The sequence below is a fragment of the Chaetura pelagica genome, unplaced genomic scaffold (genome assembly GCF_000747805.2).
Source record: "Chaetura pelagica isolate M959 unplaced genomic scaffold, ChaPel_1.0 scaffold622, whole genome shotgun sequence".
Taxonomy (NCBI): domain Eukaryota; kingdom Metazoa; phylum Chordata; class Aves; order Apodiformes; family Apodidae; genus Chaetura; species Chaetura pelagica.
This window is the reverse complement of record NW_009952489.1, coordinates 13,504-24,257: the sequence shown is the minus strand read 5'-3', so window position 1 is coordinate 24,257 and position 10,754 is coordinate 13,504. Positions and strand designations below refer to the sequence as shown.

Here is a 10,754-nt window from a genome sequence, read left to right as displayed (position 1 = left end):
TGACTTTGCTCCCCGTTGCTGTCCCTCCTCCCCCCAGCGGCACAGGGGGACAGGGAAGGGGCTTTCCGGCCACTTGGTCACTCGCTGTTTCCAGCTGCTCCTTCCCCGGCATGGGGAGGACTCCTCACAGCCTTCCCCTGCTCCAGCGCGGGGTCCCTGCCACGGGAGAGAGTCCTTCAGCAACCCTCCGACAGGAGTCCCTCCCTGTTCCCCCTCAGGAACAGACGCTGCAGCGTGGGCTGCCCACAGAGCCACGGGCTTCTTGGGGCTCCACGGGCTTCTTTGTAGCTCCACGGGCTTTGCACGTCCCATCTGTGCCCCCGTGGTCCTTCCCGGGCTGCAGGGGAAACTGTGCTCAGGCACCTGCTCCCCCTCTTTCCTCTCCGCCCTTGGTATCTCTGCTCCAGCGCTGCTCCCACCGCTGCTCTCATTGGGCTCCACAGAGTTCTCCACCTCCCCCTCTCCTCTGCTCTCACGTTTCCCCTCCTTTCATATCTCAGTGGCAGAGGCCCATCCCTGGTTTCTGATGCCTCGGCCTTGGCCAGAGCTGTGGCTGCAGGTTTTGGAGCTGGGAGAGCTTTTCATCTTCTTGCACGGGCCACCCTGGTCCCCTCCCCTGTACCATTCGTTAAAGCAAACTAGCACATCATAGACATCTACAAGGTCTGTTCTTCCACAGGGAGACCCCTACCTCACGCCGGGAGTGGTTGGGGCTGCAGTGGGAGGATGCCGAAATTATCTCAAGGAAGGTGGGTGCAATGGGAGGAGCCCAACTCATCCCAGGAGTGGCTGAGACCCCCAGCATTCCCCAAAGACCCTGCACCCAGTGTCCCCCCACCTCACTGTTTTGAGGTCTCATTGAATCCCCTGCAGCCCATTTAAGTGTGTATGCGTGGGTGTCCAACACCATGGGCAACACCCCCATTTCACCTTGCACCCCATTTTCTTCCAGAGCTGGTGTGATGTGATCCCCACACCACTGAAAACCCTGGAAGTCCCCTGAGGGCAGCCACAGCTTGAACCAAGATGCAGCTTTATTGACCCATCCATCCATGTGCCCTGAGTGCAGGAGAGCTTTAGTCATGGCTCAACATTGGTGAAACGTCATCCAATCCATGTGGGAGACTTTGCTGTTGGTGAGGAACCCAGGAAAGGGTCAGGATCCTACCAGTCCATCTCCAATCATCCATAGAGGCAAAAGGCCTTATAGAGGTGTTCCCCTGTTGGAGCTGCCTCGTGTCTGGACCCACGGTGACACCCGTACCCAGTGCCATGTCCTACAACTGCCCCGACTGTGGGAAAACTTTTAACAGAAGATCAAATTTCACCCAGCACCAGCGAATCCACACAGATGAGAGACCCTTCAGGTGTCAGGAGTGCGGGAAGGGTTTTACTCACAACTTCTATTTAACCCGGCACCAGCGAATGCACAGAGGGGAGAAACCCTTCAGGTGCTTGGAGTGTGGGAAGAGCTTTGCCAGAAGCACTGAGCTCATTGAACATCAACGCATCCACACAGGAGAGAAACCCTACATGTGTCCCTACTGCCAGAAGACCTTCAGACACAGGTCCAACTTGAGGGACCATCAACGGCTCCATAGAGATGACCGACACTGTAGCTGCTTTCAGGGTGAGAAGGGGTCCGACGACTGCCAGCACTGCAGGCAAGATATTCTCAACAGATCATCTAAAACTGAAACCCAGGAACTCCGAATGGTTGAGAGACCCTACAAGTGTCAGGAGTGTGGTAAGAATTTTCTTAACAAATCCAAGTTAACCCAGCACCAGCAAATCCACACAGGTGAGAGACCCTTCAGGTGCCTGGAGTGTGGGAAGAGTTGCCTCCACAAATTTACCCTGTCACAAGCGACTCCACACGGGTGAACGTCCCTACACGTGTCCTGACTGTGGGAAGAGCTTTGCCTGGAATTCTTTGCTCATCAGCCATCGACGCATCCACACAGGAGAGAAACCCTACACATGTCCCCATTGCCAGAAGAGCTTCAGACACAGCTCCAACTTGCGGCAACATCAACGGCTCCACACAGGTAACCGACCCTACAAGTGTCTGGAGTGTGGGAAGAGCTTTGCTGACAAGTCCTCATTAAATAAACACCACCAGACCCACACAGGGGAGAGACCCTATATGTGTTTGGAGTGTGGGAAGAGCTTCCGTAGGAGCAGCATTTGGATGTGTCACCAACATATCCACAAGAGAGAAAAACCCTACGTGTGTCCCAAGTGCAAGAAGAAGTTTACGAGCAGCTCAAACCTCAACTGTCACCTCCGGGTCCACACGGGTGAGCGTCCCTACATGTGTCCCTACTGTGGGAAGAGCTTTGCCACGAGATCAACACTAATCAGCCATCAACGCACCCACACAGGAGAGAGACCCTACACATGTCCCCAGTGCCAGAGGAGCTTCAGTCACAGCTCCAACTTGCGGAAACATCAACAGGTCCATACAGATGACCTACCCTGTAGCTGCTCCCAGGGAGAGAAGGGGTCCTATGACTGCCAGCACTGCAGGGCAGATTTTCTCAGGAGATCATCTATAACCCAGAACCAGCAACTGCAAATGGGTGAGAGACCCTACAAGTGTCTGGAGTGTGGGAGGAGCTTTGTCCACACATCCTCATTAAATAAACACCGCCGGACTCACACAGGTGAGAGACCCTACAAGTGTCTGGAGTGTGGGAGGAGCTTTGCCTGGAGCTCTGCGCTCATCAAGCACCAACGCATCCACACCAGAGAGAAACCCTACATGTGTCCCCAGTGCCAGAAGAGTTTTTGTGACCATTCCAGCTTGCGGAAACATCAACGGGTCCATACGGGTGAATGACCCTTCAGCTGCTCCCAGTGTGAGAAGAGGTTTTACCAGAGATGGGATCTCGTCCCTTATTTCCTGACCCAGCTCAGGGATCACCAAGAGTGAAGGGGCACGGTCAAGATCACCCTCTTTCCAAAATGAGATGAAAGCAGAGTCTTTATCATGGTGACACCATCCTCAAGAGACAAAGCGGGTGTGATGGGAGGGACACAGGGTATTATTTGAAGGGAGGGGAAATACTCATATGGAGCGTTTAAGGGTGAGTTAGTGATGGGATTTACAAGGAAAAGGGAGCAACGAGGTTGGACTGGGTCGTTTTGAAGTGAAAAAAGCCTTTGTCTTCTCGGATGCTGTTTTGGGGAGATTTAGACCCAAGAATTGTTCTCTGCTCTTCATTGTCCACCTGTGGTGGTTGGAAAATGGGGACACACACACCTCCTGAACTGACTGGAGGTTTGATACCATTTGTGGTTTGTTTTAGAGATGGGAAAACAGAACCTGGATTTGCTTTGTGTGAACTTTCTTGGCAGGAGCTGTGCAGAGGAGTGTGAGGTGAGCAGTGCTCAGCTGGGCCTTGGGCCTTGGACAAGACAAGTAGGCAAGTTGGTGTTTGGTGGGGAAGACAGGCCTGACTGGCAGGAAGGGATGCATCCTGTCCTTGTCTGCTTGTCCCCATCCCCAGTTCCCTCATGGCTACAGGGTGGACTGAGCATGACTTGCGAAGTGCAGGGAAGGCTCCACACATATTGGTGTCTCTCTTAACTTCTTCCTAATTAATAAACATTATTAGTCTGCAAGAAGCCAATGAATACACTAGTTACTACATCCCCAGTTGCGCTGTTTATTGTGCACTTTGTCTTGCTATTGCTGCAAAATTAACCCCTCTTGTAGGGCTGTTGAAGTCAGTGCAGTTACCAAGGCCCATGTCCACCTTGTTCTGTCTGTGGCCTTAATCAATCACCTCACATTTCCATCTTACTGCTTTGGATTTTCCACTTGGATAATCCACTCTCACACAGCCTAACTTGAGCACAGTGGGACACACAAATATTTGGTGGTCATAAACACACCTGATCTTTTAGTCATAAATTGTAGGTGAACACCTGGGAAGTCAGACTGCAGGCCAGCACCCCAAGTGCCCAGTACAGGAGGCTTGTTGGAGAGAAAGGGGCTGTAGTCTGAGACCCTGTGGCTTCAATGGGAGGATCCCCTTTCCACATACATCCCTGTCACACACACACACTCAGTTCAGGGCGCTTTGCCTTCTTGAGACAGATGCCAGTTTAGGACCAAGAAGAGCCTTCCCTGGGTAAATGCCAGGTTGGTCATTGCCCTCCTGCCCCTCCATTTGAAAGTAGGGATTCCTCAGCCCCTTATCTGCATTCACGTGTGGCCTTTGCATTGAGGTTTGTGAAGCACCAGCAAAGTGGGATGTGTCTTCTCCTCCTGGCCATGACACAGGCCTGATGTCCCCTCCATGACATGAGACTGATGTTGCTCTCATGACACAAGCAGCCACTTGCTGAAACTTGCAAGTTTTCCAGCTGCTGGACTGATAACACTGGAATGTTTATAGATGCTGTCAAGAGACCAAGGATGCTTTGCTCACTTGTCAGATTTATGGCTTTGTCCTTTAAAGGAGCAGAAGAGTCTTATCTGCAGGCCCTCCTGCAGGGTGGAGCAGACTAGATCGACAACAATGTTGGCCAGAGATATTCAATTCATAGATATCTACCTAGGGCTCAATGTATGGTCAGGGATCACAGGAGTCAAATTCCTTCCTGCTTCTTCTCCCCTTCTCTCCCATCCATGGCCAGCATCCGGAAAGGGCTCTGTCTGTCCATCCCCTTTGATCCCCATGCTCATGCATTCCTGACCCTCATAACTCTCCCCTCAGCTCCTGGCTGCTCTGCCCTGCCCTCTCCCCAGCAGCTCTGGGACATTTTGGGTGTGCTCACAGCTCAGGAGATGCCGTGGGAGCTGTGGGGGTGGGGGGAAGACAAGAGGGGTTTGCACATTCCTGAACACACTTGAATCGAATTGTGCATATTTTCTTTTATTATTAGTGTTTCATTAAAGCTGTCTAGTTTAGTTTTCCACCTAGAGGAGTTTCTCTCCTAATTCTCTCTCTCTGCCTGGGTGGGAGGGGATCCAGAGCATTATTGTCATTGGCTCAATCGCTAATCCTGACTCAAACCATGACAGGAGACCTGCTGTTCATTGTTCACATTCTTCTCTAGGTTGAGTTGCTATCAGTAGATCATCTACATACTTAAGCACTGTCTCTTCTCCCAGAGGAGATGCCCATTCCACCAGATCTTTGGCCAACAGGTTTCCAAACAAAATGGGACTGTTCTTGAATCCTTGGAACAACACAGTCCAAATGAGTTGAGCTTTTCTCCCCAAATCAGGATTTTCTAATTCAAAGACAAATAATTTTTGATATTCTTTTTCCAAAGGGAGGCAGAAGAAAGCATCTTTTAGATCCAAGACTACCAACCATTTTTGATTGTAATTGAATTTTGCCAGCAATGTGTAAGGATTTGCAACCACTGGGTGGATGTCTTTGGTAATCTTAGATTGCCCTTAAATCCTGCACTAACCGATACCCCTTTCCATCTGCTTCTCTCACTGGGAGAACTGGTGTGTTATGTTCTCATTTACATTCCACTTGTGGGAAAATGTTCTTTTTCTTCCCCACATAAGTCCAAACGAAATGCCTTTTAAGCCAGCAAAGACCTTCTGCTGACTATTCCCAGCTAACGGACCAAAACCAGGCTTGCTGCTCAAGGACAAATTAAAGCAAAGCAACAGATGTGGTACAAGGCAGGAAGTATGGTGGGGAAACCAAACCGCTGCTGCCCTGTTACCCGAGAGCTGGAAGCCTACGAACCTGTTGCTGAGCCCTGCCAGCTGGAAAAGAAGCCACATCCCACAAGCCACACGCTACACACGGGTAAAGACACACACCCCCACTCTCAACCTGTCCTGCTGGGATCAACTCCTCCCTCCCTCTCCTTTGATCCACAACCCTCTCTCGCAGACAACGCCTTAAGGACACAGCACTTTTGGCATCACCTCCCCAAAGGACACACGACTTCCCTGGTCTATCCCTGGTAGCCATTTTCCATTTGTACGTTTTCCCTAAATCTCATCCCACAGTTTGTGTTCAGCCTTAATCAAGCAGTTAATTCGTAAACTAAACATGGGTCTCAGCAGCACTTTGTGGGTGTGGTGGGGGTGCATTCCAACTGCCACTCTCAAACACGGTTCCGCAGCGCCCGTTCCTCTGTGGGAGGCAAACGCCGTGTGTGACCCTTGGGCTCATTCAACAGCCCCTCCAAACTGGGGAGGGGACGTTGCAGAAGCATCTGACTGCTGATCCACCCCCTGGCATTGGCTCGTGACACCACCAAAAGTGCATTGCTTAAAAACTTGTTAATTATGTTTCTAACTTCTTCTCTATCTCCCAATTTCAAAGGATATTGCTGAATTTTCACCAGGTTCACATTTGGTTTCAGTTCTACTACTGCTGGGAAGGCGTTCTTTGCTCTTCCAGGTATTTCTGTATCCCAAACCCCTGGGTACACCTGGTCCATTAATTCCTGAGGAACTTCAGGCTCACTTCATTCTGGATCAATGCTGGAGTCAAAGTTTTGTTTGTTTTGTTTGTTTGTTTCAGTTTTGTTTATCAACTTCTAAGGTAGCTTTTCCTTTTCCCAAAACAATCTTGGCTTCCATTAGTTCAAGCAAGTCCCTTCCCAATAATGATTTAGGAGATCCCACTACGTACAAAAATCAATGAATTCCATTTTGTTTTCCCAAATTATATTTCAATGCTTGTGTAAAGCCTTAGAGATTGCATCTTCTAGTCCAAATTTTATCCATTCTGGATATATTTTTAATGTTCAAGACTCTATAACATCATTCAGATCTCAGTCAGGGGTACATGTTGATCTGCCCCTGCCGTGAGTGTTCCTGCTGTTATTGGAGCCTGGACTTGAGTACAAGCAGGTTTTATGACCAACTCTTTTTCTGTTTCAGTCAAAGCATCCAGCATGAAATTGATGTCACTCCAATCAGGGGCCTGATTTTTAAGAATTAATTCAGAACGCTCTGACAGCCCCACAGGACCATCTGGATAATTCTTAACAACTTCTTACCAGGCATCAAGGTCTGGTAGCTCATGCTAAAAGGGACCTTTAATCTCGCCAGGCCCTCAACTCTCATTGCCTGTCAGAGCGGTGCTGAAGTGCGGGTAATGGCGGTGGGGGAACGAGATCTTCCAACCCTTCATGTGTCATGGTGAATTTTTTTTTTTTTTTTTTTTTTTTTTTTTTTTCTAGGACCATCATCTCCCTTAGGGGGTTTTCAAATCATTCTGACAAGGCTGTGGGTAATGGTAGTGGGGGTACGAAATCTTCCAACCTTTCATCTGTTGTGGTTCGAACCCAGTTTGGGTCAAAACTACCTTTTCTCAGGGCAAAATCACCCTGTTTTTTTGTGAGGGTTTTGTAACACCAACATCTTCAGGATAACCTTTGAATTATTTCAGTGGGTCCATCACTGGCTGGGAGCCTGTTTGCTTCCACCGGATATATAACCTATTGATAAGCTCCTCTCGGAAGCACAAACACACACATGCACACATGGGCAAGTTTTAACTTCTACTAAAATATCAAAAAGAGCAGCGGAGAGTGGGAAGAGATGTTGTAAATACCCCAGGAAATATGTGTGTAAGAAAGCAATAACAGAGAAGGTGCTCACGAGCCTGAGCCTTTCCCTTGTAGGTGAAGGAAGGTGAGTGCAAGTGAGGGGCCAATGACACACCCAAGGGGAGAAAGTGTTAGAGGTGAAAGGTCTGAATGGTGATGTTGTTCTCACCTCCACAGGGGCTCAGGGGCTTGAGGTGAGTTGTGGCAAAAGTGGCAGATCCAACGTAGGTGCCATCAGCTGCAGGGACAGCAGGCACTGTAAGGCTGCAGCAGCTGCTTCCTTCATCCTTCTGGTGCCTCTGGCTGGCAGCCGAGCTACCGTGTGCCTGGGCACATGGGGGACTGCTCCTTCTGGAGTCTGGGCATGGCACGGGTGGCAGGGCCACTCAGCGCTGTCGCCCTGAAGAGCTTTCTTCTCATGATCCTGCTGGAGAGGCGAGAAGCCTGAAGAGCTGTTCTCCTCACTGGACTCGGGTCTGGTGGCAAAGTCACAGCCTGGGGTGGTCTCAGCAAGGGCAGCTTTCAGCTTGGTTCCCTTGCTTTGGTTGTCCTTCTCCTCTCTCTTTGGTCTTCCTTTCTTCTCTCTCCCTGAGCCCAGGACCAGCAGGCAATGGGCGCGGGATCATTATTGGCCTCGCATTCCCTGCTTTGCAGTCTTAGGCTGCAGCTCCCGGGTCTACGTGCAGCTCGTGATGAAGTCCCAGCCAAGGCCCCCACCCTGCGCTATTGGCATCATTTCTCCTCCAGTTGTATCTTCCTTTTTCTGTTACCTCTCTCTATTACAGTCAATTTCAGTGAGAGACAGACTTTTGGAGGCCATTTCTCCACACTTCACCCCGTGGCTCTCACTGAGTTGATACATCATAACTTTGTTGGCTTCTTCTCTGGGTTTGAAAGTTGCTGACAAAAATTGCAAAGATGTATTGTAGAACACATAGCTACGTGAAAAGTTTCAAGCACATATCCATAAAAAAAAGAGTCATAACACTTGAAATACTTTGCATAAACATTAACCAGTGCATTAGAGAACATTGACAAACATTATCTCAAAAGGCACCATAAACATCTATTCTGCTTTTATCCCCTTTTCCAAAGATCTCACCACTCTCCCGTTGGACGTGACATTACATATGGACATAATACATCATATAAGTTAAAAAAAAAAATTCCAACACTTACATAAAAACAATCCCCAACTCATCCTAGAGAAGGAGAAAAAAAACAAACAACAAACCAACAAGAAAACAAAACCTAAAATTCCAAACCAATTAGGCCAGCTGACCCCTTCCTAAGTCTGGACAGCAACATAAGCAGCTTCTTCCATTTCTTCTGCTAAGTCTTTTATCATTTTTATCATTTGGTTTCATTTCTAGCACACTCCAAATTTTGATTCAGACTCCTATAGGACATGTTCCCTTCCAGAGTTTGGCCAGAAGTCGAGAAGTTAAATATCCACACTTGCTGACCTCTCCATATCCATTAACTACTGAATTCAAAAATGTTGCTGATATGTTGTTCCAAATTAATCAAGTGGTTCTTACACTGTGGGTCATGTTGATGAGCAGTTAGTTGCACCAAGTCTGGTGTTGTAATTGGGATCCCTTGTGCCAGCACCAACACTCGGAGAACTCTTCTCTTTGGTGCTACCATGATGTTCCTGTTCTGTGCTGAGGAATGGCTACTTCCTGATACACACTATTACTAGATCCTTCTCTGGGGGGTGCTCAGGCCTCTTTTGAGTGGTCCGTGATGAACACCGTTTCTCAGCGTTCCAGAGCGGTACCAATGTAACTACATTATATCTACTATTTACAATATATGAAGAGCAGATTCAAGCCAAGGAATTCCAAAGTGATAGCTCTTTACATTCACTGCCGTTCATAACCCAGGAGATCCTTTTCCAAGATTCAGGTGAGGAAAGAGTTAGTCTCCAGAGTGGCTTTCTATAGTTCAACAGGTGATTCTCTAAACTTAGGCAGGTCTGTATCATTAGTCATTATGTTAATTAACACAAGCAGGCCAGATCGTGCTAGTTTTGTATGGTTCTCCTTCTTTGGCAAGTGCTTTCCCTGTATTTTGCTTGATAGGCTCGTGTAATATCAAGTTAAGTTTACCGATATTGGGTAAATTCAGGAAAACAGTTTGTCCTGGGTTGAGTGTGACTTTCTTGTTGATCGAAGTTTCTGAGTCTTTCTCCCAGCTTTCTACAGCAACCAAGCTCTATGGTGGATGGACTAGAATGCATTTAGCCAGGGGCACCCATCCACTCCCCAACGATTGTTTACAATCATTAAGGCTTTATTCAGCCTTTCATCCCACCGGGGATGTTGGGGTTTTTAACTGCTTTTAATGAACCCGTTGGTTCTTTGCACAGTCCCGTTAGGCTGCGGGTAGGAGGGAGTGTGGAGAGTCCATTTAACACCTTCACTCTCGGCCCATTGTTGGACAATGTGTGCGGTAAAGTGAGACCCATTGAATTCATTGTGGCTTAGGTAAGATGCCAAACCTTTTTCTAAGACATTTCCAGCGTTGTTCCCAGCAGCTTTTGAACAGGATTCTGCATCGGTTAAACCTGAGATTACCTCCACAGCTACAAGGACATAGCACTTTTCTTTTTACTTCCTAAAGAGACCAATAGGATCCATTTTCCAAGTCTCCCACAATTGTTTATGACCCCTTCTATGCAGATTTTCTTTAGTGGGAGAGGGGGTGGTGGTGTTCACAAGCAGATATAGGAGTTTTGCACACTGCTTTGCTAATAGGCCAGCCCTTCAAGCCATCTTCCCCATTCCTTTCCTTCCTCTTGCCTTAATGCTTCCCTTATTCCAATCCCGTTTATTCTGGAGAGCTCATCTACCCCACTGCTCCATTTTGCTGCCTCACTTTTGATGTTAGCCTGGTGGGATGGAACCCACCCTACATAAAAGTGAGGCTTGGCGTGGGCTATTTCAAGTATTCCTTTCCACTGATCAGTTTGCCATACTGAGACATTGTTTATTTTCCAGTCCTTCATCTCCCAACATGATATCCATCCTGGACACCCTCAATGGACCACTTTTGGAGGCCAGTTCTCCACAGCATCCAATTCCTCTCTTGACTTACTGCACCTCTGACCTACACTACATGCCAAATGACACCTTTCCAACTTGCCTCCTCCCTTCAATCAGTCCTTTCCTAATGCCAACACCATTTCTAATGCCCAATTGATG

At 48.3% G+C, this 10,754-nt stretch overlaps 1 protein-coding gene across 1 annotated transcript in view; it reads left to right on the top strand.

Moving 5' to 3' along the window:
* LOC104398726 (zinc finger protein 850-like) overlaps positions 1-2,842 on the top strand; it is a 24,886-nt gene extending 22,044 nt beyond the window's left edge. Inside the window, 3 exon segments of the mRNA XM_010008868.1 lie at positions 1,269-1,588; positions 1,866-2,466; positions 2,581-2,842. Coding sequence (XP_010007170.1) covers positions 1,269-1,588; positions 1,866-2,466; positions 2,581-2,842 — 1,183 coding nt within the window.
* Positions 2,843-10,754: the final 7,912 nt, after the last annotated feature.